The 16,237-nt window shown below is 40.8% G+C and overlaps 2 protein-coding genes across 6 annotated transcripts in view; one reads left to right on the forward strand and one right to left on the reverse strand.

Annotated features, from left to right (window-relative positions):
• LOC108596303 (cyclic nucleotide-gated channel rod photoreceptor subunit alpha) overlaps positions 1-11,694 on the forward strand; it is a 57,924-nt gene extending 46,230 nt beyond the window's left edge. For 2 of the 5 annotated variants that reach the window (XM_017981898.1, XM_017981901.1), the window contains 8 exons: positions 6,670-6,821; positions 6,891-7,032; positions 7,118-7,267; positions 9,730-9,897; positions 10,017-10,188; positions 10,246-10,379; positions 10,436-10,771; positions 11,078-11,694. In XM_017981898.1, coding sequence (XP_017837387.1) covers positions 6,670-6,821; positions 6,891-7,032; positions 7,118-7,267; positions 9,730-9,897; positions 10,017-10,188; positions 10,246-10,379; positions 10,436-10,734 — 1,217 coding nt within the window. In that variant the 3' untranslated portion in view covers positions 10,735-10,771; positions 11,078-11,694. The remainder of the gene's footprint in view (positions 1-6,669; positions 6,822-6,890; positions 7,033-7,117; positions 7,268-9,729; positions 9,898-10,016; positions 10,189-10,245; positions 10,380-10,435; positions 10,772-11,077) is intronic. The other 3 variants (XM_017981899.1, XM_017981902.1, XM_017981900.1) reach the window with 2 other exon arrangements.
• Positions 4,206-4,815, reverse strand: LOC108596307 (ladderlectin). Its single transcript, XM_017981910.2, has one exon. It carries the CDS (start codon positions 4,800-4,802, stop codon positions 4,239-4,241), a length of 564 nt encoding a protein of 187 aa, XP_017837399.1. The 5' UTR covers positions 4,803-4,815; the 3' UTR covers positions 4,206-4,238.
• Positions 11,695-16,237: the final 4,543 nt, after the last annotated feature.

Genomic DNA, 16,237 nt, shown 5'->3' on the forward strand with positions numbered 1-16,237 from the left:
TTAAATTTGATTGACGTTATTAAATTACATAACATCACACACACTCAGCCAAAGCAATAACAACACACACACACACACACACACTATGGCAGCAGCTGCTTTAAGTTATTCATCCATTTAGCCTCACTTAGTTGGGCTAGCTGAGCTGAGCTGAGTGGGGGTTTGGGCTGGCAACAACAAGTGGGAAAACTGTCATTATATTTGAGTTATTGATGGTTTTTCAAAAGCAACAATGTTGCCACACACACACACACACACCAATACACTTACATGCACACACGCTTAGTTAAAAGTTGGAAATGCCTGCATATTGACTTTGCTTCCATTCAATGGGTAAAGCGACGTGCATTGAAAATTATGTTAATTCTGTTGCTCTCGGTGCGTTCAATGTAATTATTAATGTAAATAGTTTTTTATGTAAATAACGCGCTTGATTGATGTGTGTGCATTGTGTGTGCTCATGTGTGTGTGTGTGTGTGTGTGTGTGTTGTTGGCCACTTGACAAGCTTTACAAATGTTCAGCGCGTTCACTTTGTTGCTTTGCAGTTGTTTACTGCAATTAAAACAATTTACGCGCTCAATTTACGCACACACACACATATAATGCATGTATGTGTGTGTGTGTGTGTGTGTGTGTGCTGGTCACTCGACTCTGGCAAAGAATTTTGCAGCAATTGCATTAAACCCGCTGGCATTTTGTTTTACGCTGCTCTCGCTATGTCCTTGCCCAGGATATGTGTGTGTGCAATAGTTTGCAAGCTTGTGCGACTTGCTATAATAAGCGCGTGTAAAATGTTTATAGAAATATATAAGGCAGAGTATACAGCTGGCGGTCTTAGAATTCGCAGCGCGACGTTGTTTGTTGCTGTTGCTGCTGTTGCTGTTGCTGTTGCCAGCGCGTTGCTAAAAATAGCAGCAGCAGCAATGGCTGCGTAGGCTGTGAGCATGAGCGGGGGCTGCTGAAGGGGCGTTTTTCTGTTTTTTTAAAGGGGTTGCTATGTTCTTCGAGGGATGGCACAAGTCGCATGCGGTGCGCTCTTTTGCTTTTTGCTCTGAGTTCGTCTTATCCTTTGCCTTTGCCTTTGCCTTGGAAGCTGCCATTGCCTTTGCGAGCGTTGGGCGAGCGTCCATTATACACTTTAGCTTGCCCGCACCGTATGTGTGTGTGTGTGTGTGTGAGCTGCGGTTGCTGTTGTTGTTGTTCGTTTCGCTGCTTGCTTTTGCTTGCCACAGGTTCAACAGCAATGTGTGTGTGTGCTCAGCTGTGTGTGTATGTGTGTGTTTGCCCTGCAGCTCTAACCGTGACGCGCTCTCTCACTCACTCTCTTTCGCTCTCTCTCTCTATCTGTGTGTATGCTGCGTATGCTTGCTGCTTGTATTTGTATGCCTTGTGTGTGTTTGCGTCTGTGTGTGTGTGTGTGTGTTCCAATCAATATTGTAGACGCAGCTCAGTCGCCGCCGCTGCCGCCGCCGCCGCCGCTGGTTTGCCCATTAAGCTGCATGTACTGCCAACTTGCTTGGCCGTCGTATTTTTAGAACATGGCTTTTGTTGTTGCTCTCTTGCTCCTGCTCTTCCTCTTGCTCTTGCTCTAGCTGTAGCTGCTGCTGTTGTTTTTGTTATTGCCGGCCATTGTATGGCATGTAGCTTGCTCTTTAAGGGCAAAATATTCCATTATCCTTGAGAAAAAACAGAAAACACAGAAAAAAAAGCAGAAAGAACTGAAAGCGAATTTGCCAAGGATTTTTGCAGCTGGCATGCGCATTGTTATTGTTATTGCAATGCAATGTCTAACGGAGCGCATTTATTTTTACCTTGCTCTCTAATAAATCCATGAGCATCCTTAGCCATCCGGGCACTTCATCATCATCAGCGGCAGCGCCAGCGACTGAGGCAGCGACTGAGGCAGCGACTGTGGCAGCCGCATATGCATAATTAATGAAACAAATTGGTTTTGTGTTGCACGCGCTCGCTCATCTTGTTGCACGAATAAACCGTAAATGGGCTTAATGCATGTGTCTCGCTCACACGCTGCATGTGTCTCGCTCTCCCATGTTATTGCTGCTGCGCTCACATTTCAAATATTTAGCTAGAATTTAATTAAATTGAAACTTTCATGTTTCCATTCTTTGCGCATCGGAATTATCTATCGATGCGCTTTAACAACTCCCAGTTTTGTGCCCTCTGCCTTTCAATTGGGGCTGGCTCACATGGGCTTAAGTGGTTTCCATTTATTCTTAACCTGCCCGCCCAGCTCTGGGAGTTTTTGTCTTGAGCTTATGAAAAGGCAGGAAGTGCAAGTTTTTGTCACGCATATTTACTTGAATGTTTGTATAAACTCGAGCCGTGTGCTGCAGTTAAAAAAAATACAGTTTAGGGTAAGGGGCAGGGCTGGGGGGAGCACAACTTGCAGCACTTTGTTTTCTATAGACAATGGGCTTGAACTTTTGCAACCGAGAGTTGATTTTTTTATAGTCACTGCGCAAAAGGCAAAAACTCACACACACACACACATGTGAAGCTGCAGACTGTCTAACTGTCTTCATATTCCATGGCCTGGCTGTTGAACTTTGACTCAGCCAGAGCTGCAGCCAAGTGCGTTTGTGTTTGTTTGTTTGTGTTTGTGAGAGGAAAACAAAGGATGCTGTGCGCAATTTCTAAATGCAATTACAGTTAGAGATTAGTGGCCAAAGTGGCAGGCGCTACAAATAATAAACTTGCCACACGCCGCACACAGCTGCAACTCGAGCTCGCAATTCGCGCTGCTGCTGCTGCTGCCAAGCAGCGCATAAAATGAAAAATAAATAAGATAAAGGTATATACTATGTATAAGAAATAAACAAAAAAATAAATAAAATAAAGTTTGCAGCGCAGCAAGAAATCTTGCCGCAAGTTGCAAGTTGCACCCAGTCCAGGGTTGGCGGCACATTCAACTGCAGGCTAAAAACTCTGGCAAATTCAATTTTGTGTTCGCAATATGCAGCGGCATGGAAAAAGCGTTGAAAGCATAAAACTTGCTTAAGGATAAGGATATGCGGTTGCAACTGTGTGTGTGTGTGTGTGCGTCTCTATGTGTGTGTGCAGCCGCAGAGCTTGAATTAAAGCTCAAAATAATTGCTACATAAACAATGTGACCAACTAACCACAAATATTGAGTCACAGCGTGGCAGCCACACACACACACACACACAAGCCACACACACACACACACACAAGCCACACACACACACACACACACGCACACAATACAATTGCTTTTGTAGCATTCTTATGCTTCATTGAAATTTCACTGGACGTAAATGGGAATATGCAATTAATATTTAGATTGATTTTCAATTGTAACAAAAAACCCGCAGAGCGTAACTCACTCTCTAAGCACGTGTGTGTGTATCCATGTGTGTGTGTGTGTTTGTATTGCCCGCATCTTCAAATCTCTTGTACCAGCAGCAGTCGCTCGAATTTCAAACCAGCCAAGCAGAACCGCAATAAAAATCGCTGTAATTTTGCATGCTGTCGCCTGTCGTTGATACTGCCTGTATGTGTGTGTGTGTGTGCATGTGTGTGTGTGTGTGTGCTATCAGCATATCCGTTATTTGTAATGCTGATGTGCCTTGGCACTTGGTTACCATCCAATAATCCTTGACTACTGCTTCCTCACTCAGCTGGGCGAAGCATAAAAGTTGTAAAGTAAAAAGTAAAGCCACCGATAATCGATACCGCCTCAATCTTTACGCAATTCACACAACAATAGCGAGAATGCCAAAGAATAAACTCATATCACGGAAGATTCGTCATGACTTAATTGGGACTCAAATTCAATGGGGAGTACCGCCTGCCCGCCACTGCAATTAAAATAGTCATAAAGATAAAAACTACGCTGTGCTCTTATCAAATCTGCTAGCCAACGAAGCATTAGGGTGTATCAGTTTGTTGGCTAAAAAAAAAAACAAAATCTAATCAGAAAAGAAAATAAAAATTTGACGCTTTGAAAAATCAACTAATTCACTAATAATTAATTATTTTCAATGCTAATTTAAATAATTGCATAAAAACATTATCAAATTTCATATTTTTTCTTTTAAACTGAATTCATTTTAGAATCAAAATTGTTTGTCTAATTATTTTGCCAATCAAATCGTCATTAATTTGCAGTTGCACACTGATTCACACCACTGAACTACCCTTAAAATGATAAAGTGTATGCAAATTTGTTAACTTAATTTTTATTAGACATGAGGCTTTAGTTGCTGGGCACACTTATCGATTCGAAGGCCGCAGGCTTGAGGCAAATGCGTGTGTCGAATTTTTGAGGCGTCTGCTCGCAAATGCAGGCAGCCCAGGTGGTGCAGTCCTTCATCTTGAGACGCAGCTCGTCGACCTTTTGACCTTGCAGCGTTGTGTTCGAGAACAGCGAGATGCAGTCGCCGGCGTTCTTCAGCGGCTCCTTGCTGGCCCAGGGCAAATAGCGCGCCTGCTGTCCGGTGCTCTGCCACCAGTACTCGCCCTGCTTGCCCAGACAGTTGCCCGAGGTCCAGAACTCAGTGGTGTATGGAGCGGTGGCGTTGAGCCATTTCTCCAGCTGCTGCTTCTGCTGCTGATTCTGCAAGCTGAGCAAACCAGCGCCGAGCGCGCGGCAGGCGCGATCTGCTTCATACCAACTGTTCCAGCGATCGATAATCAGCACGCACTTGTCGCCCACCAGGCTAAAGTGCTGGGCACAGCTGGTGCTGTTGTCGTTGTTACTCTGGGCGAGACTCAGGCCCAGGCAGAGCACAACGCAGATTATTAATTTTTGCCAAAGCATTTTCGCTATTGAATTTTCGATTAAACTAAACATTTGTGGCAACGCACAAGGCTTATATAGTGGTCGACTGGGATGTCTTATCAGTGCGGCGATATGATAAGCAATCGAGAGATTGTTGAGTGAATCCCTCGGCTGATAAGCGAATCAAATTAAAACTGAAATTAAAACTCAAGGGGCTTAGTCAAAGCACAGCAAAGCAGCTAATGAGATATGTCAATAACAACCTGTTGGAGGAGATAACTAAATTGGCAAAACAGTTCGTGGAAGCCAGCTGGCTTCTCAGAAGTTAGTCATGGCCGTCTTATCGTCTTAGCCCACAAAGCGAAGCGGCGAATGTTGAAAGTGCTTTGCCAATTCCTTGCGCTTAATTGAAAATGCAACAAAACATGCGCAAGTAGCAAATGCTGTGAATGAAATTTGAGTGCCTGTCGACTAAATGATGAATTAATGTGCCAGGCACTAGCTCGTATCAAGTATACGCCGAGTTCACATTGTTTTTGCGGCGGTATCTTGTGGCGTCACTTGCATTATAGATGAGCGCGCTAAACTTACAAATTTATGTTGCTGGTTGTGCGTGTGTGTTGCTGCCGGCGGGCCGAGAAGCAATTTTATTTATTTGTTTTCAATCTGTTTGCTTGTTTGCCCCGTTGGTTTGCTAATGTTTACACGAGCAAATACATATCAAGGGATTGGGGCAGCCCTGGCTACCCCATTGTCAGCCTCAGCCGCAGTTGTCAACCGACAAATTGTGTCAATATTGGCTGCCACTGACGTCGATCCAAGAGATTTAATTTCCTCTCATCTCACACACACACACACACACACACACACATACCTGCCTAGTCTCGCTTGCTAGACAGACAGACGAGCCGAGCAGCTTTCGGTTCGGAATTGCAAGGGAAACAAAGTCGATTGATTGTCAGAGGCTGAGATGAAGTAAACAGCATGAGCAATTTTGCTTGCAAATGCAATACAAGCCCGTTAAAGCTAATGCTAAAATATTGCGCATACGTCTAGTGTTACAGCAGTTGTAAATATGTTTCATTCTTGAGTGAAAGATTCAGCACATTTCGCCTTTTAATATTTAGGTATAGCTTCAAATATCGAGTATACGCCAAGTTGTGCAATATTACGCATACGTTCAGTATTACAGCAGTTGTAATTATTTCTTTCTTGAATGGTAAACCCTTCAGCACATTTCGCCTTTTAATATTCTGCAATAACTACTCGTATTCAAATATCGAGTATACGCCAAGTTGCACAATATTATAAGGCGAGTTTTGCTGAATATTACGCATACGTCGAGTATTACAGCAGTTGTAAATATCTTACTTTCTTATGGCCTTAAAAAATTCAACTATAGCTTATTTTATATCGAGTATACGCCAATTTGTTCCATATTACGCATACGTCGAGTATTACAGCACTTCAAAATATCTTTTTTTTCTTGAATGACAAACCCTTCAGCACATTGTGCAATAACTACTCGTATTCAAATATCAAGTATACGCCAAGTTGCACAACATTACGCATACGTCGAGTGCTACAGCAGTATATATATTTTTATCTTGCATGAATTACTTATATAGCGCTTCGTATTCAAATATCGAGTATACGCCAGGTTGTCCAGCGGCAATGCTATCTTAAGCTAATCAGCAAGACTAAACGAACGAACGAACGAGCGAACGGGCGGGCGGGCAGCCATAAATAATACAATGGCAAACGCAAACGCAAACGCTGATTGCAAACGCAAACGCTGATTGGCTTATTATATCCTGCTTTTGTCTATTTGTATGCTGGCGGCGTTTCGGTGGCGCTGTAAGCTACTAGGGCTAGGCGACTTTAATGATGTTTGTTGTACTTGCAGCCAAGCTGGACGGAGTCAAGACGTACATGCGCATGCGACGGGTGCCGAACCATCTGCAGGTGAAGGTCATCAAATGGTTCGATTACCTCTGGCTCACGCAAAAGTGCTCAGACGAGGAGCGTGCCGTATCCTGTCTTCCTGATAAATTAAAGGTAAATAAAAAAGACGCGCCTGCCAGCCTGCCTTTAACTTGATATTGTTATTGTGTGTGTCCTTTGCAGGCTGAAATAGCAATTAACGTCCATTTAGATACACTCAAACGGGTGGAGATTTTTCAAAACACCGAAGCTGGTTTCCTCTGCGAACTGGTGCTGCGACTGCGGCCCGTGCTCTTCTCCCCCGGCGACTACATTTGCCGCAAAGGTAACGCCCACCAGCACTCCGAAGAGTCCAAACTAAACTGACTTCGCTATTACTTATTCTATTCTCTACTCTACTCTGCTCGCAGGCGAGGTGGGCAAGGAGATGTACATTGTGAACCGTGGACGCTTGCAGGTCGTTGCTGACAACGGCAAAACGGTGATGGCCTCGTTAAAGGCAGGTTCCTATTTTGGCGAGATTAGTATACTGAATATGGGCACCGCAGGTAAAGAGCTTGGTAAATATCCCGTTTTAGTGCGACAGGCGGAACAATAGCGATAACGTAACTACCAATAACAACAACAGCAACCAATACCAATACAGCTAAACACAATAACAAATTTAGTTGCAACACTCCCTCAAATCAAATAACTTATTGTGTATTCTGTGAATGTTTAGTCATCACTTTAGCACAAGTAACTAGCACCCACACCCCCTCTCTCTATCTATTAGTACAAAGGCACTTTAATTAAATGTTTTCCTTTTTTTCCCTTACTCCACTTAATCGACACAGACAGCAAAAGAAAAAATTGCGCACTTGTAACTCAGTAATCGTTTAAATCGCATCACTTCATATATGCACACACACACACACGACCACACACACACACACACAGATAGCGCCACTCATTTTTTTTTGCATATTTATTTTAGCATTTTGTGTGCTTGGCTGTTAGTTTGGCTTTTCATTGGCAGACAGCAAACAAAATGACAAACAAAAAAAGCGATTTCAACATAGCCAGCACAGTATGCAAGCAAAGTATGCTACCATGCACTTTTATCAATGAAATATTCAATTAATCGTAATACGCCAATGAAATTTGTTTAACTCTGGGATTAGCGCCAGAGCCGCTGAGCAGCTTTGAAGATTACTACAAGTTCGATGGAATGTAATGCATTAACTCTGCAGTTATAGTACTCAATAGATCAAAGCATTATCTTTTCTTTTATTATAATTACTTAATGCATAAATATTTCTTACGATTTGTTAGTCTATTGACTTGAGTCTTTAAATTATTTGGAAATTACAATTTTATTGAATTGTTAAGATTTTTAGAAAACTATTCAAACCACTGCAACTTTATAAAAAATATTTGCAACACCCTTAATATTCCCACTCCCAACCAGTTGAGGTCAACCCCAACAACATAAGAGACTTTATGAAGTTAATCAACATATTAAAAATAAGAAATTCGCATAACAAAAAAATCAGCACGAAGGCATTTGTTGCTCTGGCTATACCAACTAAAATAAATAAATAAATTTATACAAATCAACAAACAAATCTAATAGGTACATACTTTTTGATGTACTGTAGATTCTTTTTCGTTACTTAGATTAAGATTTAGAGTTTTAACTAGCTGCAGGCTCTAAGCGACTGAACTAAGAGTGAAAAGTTTGCCAAGAGTTAAAGTAAAGTGTTGCACTAATTTACTGTCTCGCTCTTTGCCACACTCTCTCTCTCTCTCTCTGGCAATTTATGCAAGTGAATTGCAATTATTTCAGCTGCATGCGTGCTCACATACACATAAGTAATTTGCACAAATAATGCAGCTAAGTGTATTTATATTTAACATATATTTATGTTTATCGATACATTTTCCACAATTATGCCAGACAATAAAGCAGAGTTTAATGAAATGAGCTTATAGCCGAGTGAAATGCAAATGAAATAAATGTGGAAAGCGTTCAACTGTAAACACACGCTCAAGTGTGTGTGTGCGTGTGTGTGTGTGCAACAAATTTATCTTGCTGCATGCATAGCTAGCTACTCATTCTTCAGGCCTTTGCATATCTTTGCTTGAAAGCTACTCGAGCAGCGCCTAATTAAATTTGCAGCAGCAATGGCAGCAACTTAATTCTATTTTAAATGGCTGACAAAAGTTGCAGTTGCCAAAAAGTTGCTCTCAATTAGACGACAATTGGCCAAAAGTTGCCAACAGAGTTGGAGTTGGAGTTTTGTAAAGTGCACAAATCGAAATCAAATCGCAACGTTTAGTTTTAGTTTCTTGATTTTTGTTCTTTTACGTGTTTCATTGTCTAGTTTTGTTTTTAGTTTGCATGCACCACACCACCCAACCACCCACCCACCCCCAATCAATATTTGTAAGCACTTATTGTAGTGGAAAATCTCGAAATCGAAACTAATTTACTTTATTCTAGTTAAGAAATTGTCAATTTATCTGTCTCTCTATCTCTGTCTGTCTTTTACTACTGAATCGTTGTTGTATTGCTTTGCCTGGCCGTAATTTAAACGTTTTATATATTACCTATTATATATGTATGTGTGTAATTAAGTATACGACACGTTGTTAACTCACTCCCCAAGCCAAAGCATTCAAATTGCACGCCAAACAAAGCACACAAATAAATATAAATATATAACAAACTTAAGCCTATTGGGGGCTTTAACTAAAAACTACTCGAATTATATGTTGAGACGCCTATCGCATGTGTCATGGCAGTCTCCAGCATAATCTTGTATCCCAGCCCAGCCCAGCCCAATCCAACTATCCATTTTCCTATTGCCTTTTGCATCCTTCAGCTTGGCATGCAATTTTAATGTCTTTGTGTGTGCAGTCAACAAGAACAACAGACAACAACAACAACAACAACAGCGTCGTGTAAATGCCATTGCTAGATATTGATATTAAACCAAACTCTCTGTCCCACCTGCCCACTTTGGTGTCACTTAAACAGGCAATAGACGCACCGCCAGCGTGCGCTCCGTCGGCTACAGCGATCTGTTCGTGCTGAGCAAAAAGGACATGTGGGACGTGCTGCGGGAATATCCAGCGGCTCGTGCGCGCTTGGAGCAAATTGCAGTCAAGCGACTGGAGAAGTACAAGAAGGCGCCACTGGAGAAGGGTAAGTGTTCCGCCTAGCGCTGCAATTTTAAATTGTTATGGCTCAAAATTCTTTCGTTATTTTCTGCCTTTTGTTTTTGCTGCTTCGCTTTGCTTGCGGTTTTGATTTTCAATTTTAAGACACAGCCGATTACCTTAATGTAGTTAACATGGGTCGCTGCCAGTCCACGCCGGCACAGATGGAGAACATTGGGCTCAATGGCTCGCTGGATCCTTTGTTTCTGGAGCAGCTGGAGGCGCTGCGACAGCGCGAGCGTCAGCAGCAGCACACAATGGATCAACATGGCTACAGGTGAGTTCAGCTGCTGCTGGAGCTGCAACTTGAGCTTACTCCGTTTTCTTTTCGCAGTCCACGCAGCTACGCCGAGCACTTGGCGCGTGCCACAGACACGCCGCGTTCGGTCACGCCCAGTGCACATGGCTCCGAGGAGCGTCCACGCAGTCATCACTCAATGCGCCCCCAATCCCAGCGCAGTCACATAGGTGAGCATTGGCCATTTAACCTACTACACTTTTAGCTACATTTGTCTGTTTCGTAGGTCACATTTGCGACTCCAGCTCGAACCTGGAGTGCTATGGCGCTGGTGTGGGCGGCACGACGCCGCTGCTGGGCTCGCATGAAGTGCTGGAGGACGAGATTAAGCGACTGCGCGAGCGCTTGCACACTGTGGAGTCGGAGAATCAGGCGCTCAACGCTAAGCTGTCGCAGCAGCAGTGGGATCTGGAGAATCGCCTGGCCGAGATCGAAATGCAAATATGCGGCGTCTCGTCGACGTCCAGTGTGGATCCCGAGAACGAGACCGAGGAGCTGGAGCGCAATCGCGAGAGTATCATATAACACGGGAGCGTGCTGCCCCATCAGCATCAGCCGATCGGTATGGTGTACATATCATGCTAATCCTCATGAAACTCCATCGCTCCATTCCACCATTCAAAGCGGACGCAGACTTCGAACGACATACACTGCGTATGCGTAACATCGCCTCATAGCATCTGCATATGTCTTCATTGTTTCTTGCTTTCCTTTTCTGTTTGTGTGTTCCTCTCTTTCTCTCTCTTTCTAACTATCTGTGTGTCTCTGCATGCGGTTTGAAAACAAAACAAAAAACAAAATCAATTGCGCTAAACCACAAAACTTTGCCAAATTTGCCTTACTAACTCAATGAACTCGACGCGAACAGGAGCAGCAGCTGCTAGCGAAATGGAGGCGCAACAAGGAGTAGCAAGAGGAGAAGGACCAGGACAAGTCATGCGGCGTTTACTACGCGCCAGCAACAATGCCACGCAAACCAAAGAATTAACTCAAGACCAGGCCAAGTACTGCTCACTATAGAAAGGCACCAGGGCTGCCCGTATGCAGCAGCCCTGCTCAAAACTGTACATAGCTGAGTAAAGCTAGAGAATTAGTTATTAATTCGATTACATAATTTAGATTGAGAGATCAAAGTCACCACTCAAATGGCACTGCCAACAAAATTGTTTAGCTCAAGTTCGTATTAACTATAAACTGTAAATACAGCTCTATGTGTAAATCTAGTCTAGTAAATGCCACTACCACTAATATAGCTAATGCATATATATATATATAGCCCTAGTGTGTACTCATTTTTGTCTAGTTTAGTTGTAACTCTCAGCTATAGTAACAACTACGAGTATCTCAAGACTTGTGAAGCAAACTTTTTAATAGCATTTAAAGTTTATATTTGATTATACGCATACATATATATACAACATTATAGGCATAAATTAGCTTTCCCTACTTCTGCTCTCACTTCTTGCATTAGCATCATTACTTAATTAAAATACAACTTAATAATAATTGTAACTTGTAAATACATTTTTCCACTCTAATCATTCAATTAGAAAATATCAAAGCGAATTACTTAAATATAAAATTACTTTAACTCGAACTCTAAAACCAAAAAACAAAATATGTATGTATAATTTACTAGATGTGTATATGGGAAACGATTTACTTTAAAATTGAAAATAATATTTAAAGATTACAAAACACAATTTATGCTAAAGAACAAAACCAAAAACATATTTGTACTATTCGAAAAGAACTGCCACAGCATACAACCGACACTAAAACTAAAACTAAAACTATACAAAATTTAAATACTATAAAAAAGCGCATTAACAACTATTAAAAGATCATGAGGAAGGAAAACTTTTAATGCAATATTATTATTGTACTACTATATTAGTATATTGACATAAATGAATCTAAATGTATTGTAAACTTAGTTAGTTACCAAGCTCTCTAAACTAAAAGAACAAAACCAAATGTATGCTGAATCCAATTTATGATCGTTGAGTGTTGAGTGCGCTTTTTAAAGAGAAGTTCTGTAGCAGAACCAAGCGTAGCTTTGTAGCCCATAATATGGGTGTGCACTGTGTGTGGTACGGGACAACCGATGAATTTAGAATGTAAAAACTCTAGTTTATAAACTATAATATAAACAACAACAACTTGAACTAATTAGTTACCAATAGTATACAAGAGAAGACCAACAACAAATGACACACACACAAGGAAACAATTCAAGTTGTAATAACACACATATATACACAAATATTTAGTATAAGTATCTATCAATTGATTGATTGATTGATGGATGTATTGAAGTCGCTAGCTTATGTGCAATAGCAGCTAAAGCTGTACGCCCAACTCCCATACGTAGGACATAAACTATATTCAAATTTACTTCAAGCTGATGCCAAATTTATTCCCCACACACACACAACCGACACACACACATATACATTTTGTTAGCATTTGTCTTAGATTTTTTCTTCTTTTCTTATACATATATTTAAATTGCTGCTCATAGTTTAAACCTAATTATATTTCAAGAGAAAAAACAAAACCAAAAATTATTGTGAGAAAAGCAAAACATTTAATTAATATTGTCTACATTAATAATTACAATAAACATAAAATGGGGTTTCAGCTAAGACAAAAAAAATATAAAAAAAAAGCGCAGATTATAATTGTTAGATACTTTTGATTTTTAGTTAGCCAAGTAATGTTATTAATTAATATAAAATTTACATAATATTGCTTTGGCCTCGCCACACTTGGGAGCGATAAGCGACTGTCGCTTCAGTTGTGGGCGTGTCCACTCGAATGTGAAATATCCAATTCAAAATGTGTGTTTTTCATGCAATGTGCCAAATAATAATTTTTTTAATAACTAACATTCGAAGAGAGTTTGACAACGCTTTCATCTTTTATCTTCCCTTTCCACGCCCACTTTTGTTAAACAGATTTGTTGAAGGAGATCGAAGAGAAGAAGAAGAAACTACATCGATTTGGTTGTGTTGTTGCTAATGTAGATGAAATTATTGATGATAATGATGGAAGTTGAGCAGCGGTTAAAGAATGTTACTCTTACTTGTCTTAGGCTTGCACTATGCATTAATTAATAACAACAAAACAAAAAAATAAACTATATGTGCTAAATTGTTTGTAATTAATTTAAAGCATTGTAACTAAAGTAAACAAAAATACGAAAGAGTCACAAATTTATAGCTTTATTTAAATCTTAAGATAAATGAATGAATTAATTAATTGAACATAACCAAACAGACAGACAGACAGACAGACAAATCAAAGAGGAACAAGTTTTTCATTTTGAACCAAAAGTCAGGAACAACATTCAGTCGCCGATTTGCAGCAAGTGAATCGAGCTTATATTAAAATACAGCATATACATACATACATACATATATACCTAATGCATTATGTACTTAAGTATTTACGATCATTGATCACAATTCAGAGTATTTAAAAAAAAACAAACTGTGTGTATTGCCAAAATAAATTTAAAAAAAAAAACTCTAAAAGCAACAGCGCAAACAAAGGGTAACAAATTGAAGAAAAAAAACCAAAACAAAACATTAAAATACAAATAAAATCAAAAACCGAAAACTCTTGAGATATGAAAGAAACGCATTTGTTTTCATTGGAGTTGGAGTTGAAGATAATCATGCCACCAGATCAATAAGTATGTATGATTATCATTACTGGGGTTTGAAATATGCCGCTAAAATGCTTCAATTTAGTCCAGTTGGAGAGTCATGCAGCAATTAACGCGCAGCCGCCGCTCCAACATTATGAAGAACTCTCAGCGCAGCGGCGGCGGCGGTTACATAAACGGAAACGACGAATTGAGAGCCCAAAACAAAAAAGGTAAAACGATGACGCAGTTGCCGTCGACGCGTCGACGGCTTCCAAAGCTTTTGCTGCTGCTGGAATGTCTGCTGCTGGCAGCGCTGCTTAGCTGCTGGCTGCAAAGCTGACTTAGAATGCGCAGCGCGCTTTAGTCGTTGTCAGCAACTCGTGCGCGTCAGACGTGTTTTCCACTCTCTCGCTCTCACGCTCTCTCTCGCTCGCGCGCTTCAAATAAAACAACAAAAGGGCAAACCGCAAAAGCAAAAACTGCAGCCAAGCCTAACCCCTTACGAAAAAAAAAAACAAAAACTCGTACGTACGAAGCAGAAACCAAAAAGTAACAAGCAACAACGCCAAGTGTAAAGCGTTTGCCAGTTCAACAAGTGCTAAAAGCAATAACAACAACAGAATAGTACACTAAAAATATTAACTACTAAATAGTTTATAGTATAAAGTGCGCTCTTGTCGTAAAGAATGTTAGAAAGCCCACGTTAATTTTTTTCATTTTGCTTGCGTGTTGTGCCAATTTCATTTCACACACACAACACACACATGCCCACGTATGTGTGTTATTATTATTATTATATGTTGCCAACTACGCTGGCTTTGAAAGTCGTGCTAAGCACGTGAAATAAGTAACAGCAACTAACGATAAGCGTGTGAAACATAACTAACGGCATTTGTACGTACAGCAGCAAAAGCAACAACAACAACATCAAATTTGACTTCTTGTTCATTCATATGCGCCAAATATCAAAAGTCGTTGCGGGCGTTGTCTTCTAAATATTTTCTTACGTCGCGTAACGTATTTGCATTAGCCGCATTACGTAATAGCCGCCCGCCAACTAAAACCGAAAGTATTTAACTCGATTTCTGTTCAATCTTTCTATACACCAATCGGCAAGCAAAAGCTAGTTTGGCCCGTTGGCTTAGCAGCTGCGACTAGCGAGCTGCTACTAGTTAGCTTCCATTTAATGGTCTGTAAAACTGTCTTAAAGTCTAAAGTATACTTTATGCATATGTATAAGCGTGTGTACGTGTGTGTGTGTGTACAGTAATGAGCAAAAATTAAATACAATAGAAGCAGCAGCACACACATCGCTGGCGCTGACGCTAACGCTGCGCATTGGTGACGTCTAACGGCATAAATCAAATGACTGAAGACACAAACTTTTGGCGCTGCTAGCTCAAGTGTGTATACGTGTGTGTGTGTGTGTGTGTGTGTGTGTTAAGCCATAAAAGCTGCCAAATAAAAACAAAAGTCAGAAGTGTTCGCTTGCCAACAATTCATAGGAAACGTTGCGCTAATGAGCTCGCAGTTAGTTCAAGGCGTGTCCCATACGACAGTTAAGAATTTTAATACTCGTAAGTTTATGCTAGTTGTTCCTACTCCATCGAGCATTAATTTCACTTTTAAAGCATGCCCCGATTCGTTTTTACCAAAATCAAATATAAATTCCGCAGCTTCGACAAAAGTTGTGTTTTATGTGCTGCTGCTGCTGCCCACACCTAAACAACTTATTTAGCCTGGCCCAAACTGAACTGTAGTTCATAGCGAGGTGTCATAATTTAGCTTGCTCTATAGTTAGAGCACTATAAAAATATTCAATGGCCATTTGTCGCTGCGGCTTTGGCACAAATCAAACTTGAAGTGGAGCCCACGCTCAGAACGAGGCGTTGAACCAACAGAACACACACACACACAATCAAGTGTGGGTGCTGACTATGACTTGTGTGTGTGTGTGTGTGTGTGTTTGAGTGCGTGGGTGTCTGGGCAAGGTGAATTTCGGCCTGCCGATCGTTGTGAGCTATGCATATGTCTCATAAATGCGAAAAAAAAACACCCACAAATAATTTAAAATATTTGTGTTTATTTTAAAATTTGACTTTTTGATTGTTTTGCAATGCGAAAACAAACTTGGCTGGTCAGCCAGCTTTAGTAGACGTAGCTAATTTATTTATTTGCGTGCGCTTACGTAATTCAAACCTAGCCCTAAAACTCAAAAACACTGGGCGTGTTACATAGTTTTGGGCACAAGTCACGCCCAAGATGTTAACAAACAACAACAACAACAACAAGAAAACGAAGCTTACCAAGTCGGACAAACAAATGAGGCAAGCAACTAAACACTTTCATTCATTGTTTGCTCTAGCTCTTGCC

The sequence above is a fragment of the Drosophila busckii genome, chromosome 2R (genome assembly GCF_011750605.1).
Source record: "Drosophila busckii strain San Diego stock center, stock number 13000-0081.31 chromosome 2R, ASM1175060v1, whole genome shotgun sequence".
Classification (NCBI taxonomy): domain Eukaryota; kingdom Metazoa; phylum Arthropoda; class Insecta; order Diptera; family Drosophilidae; genus Drosophila; species Drosophila busckii.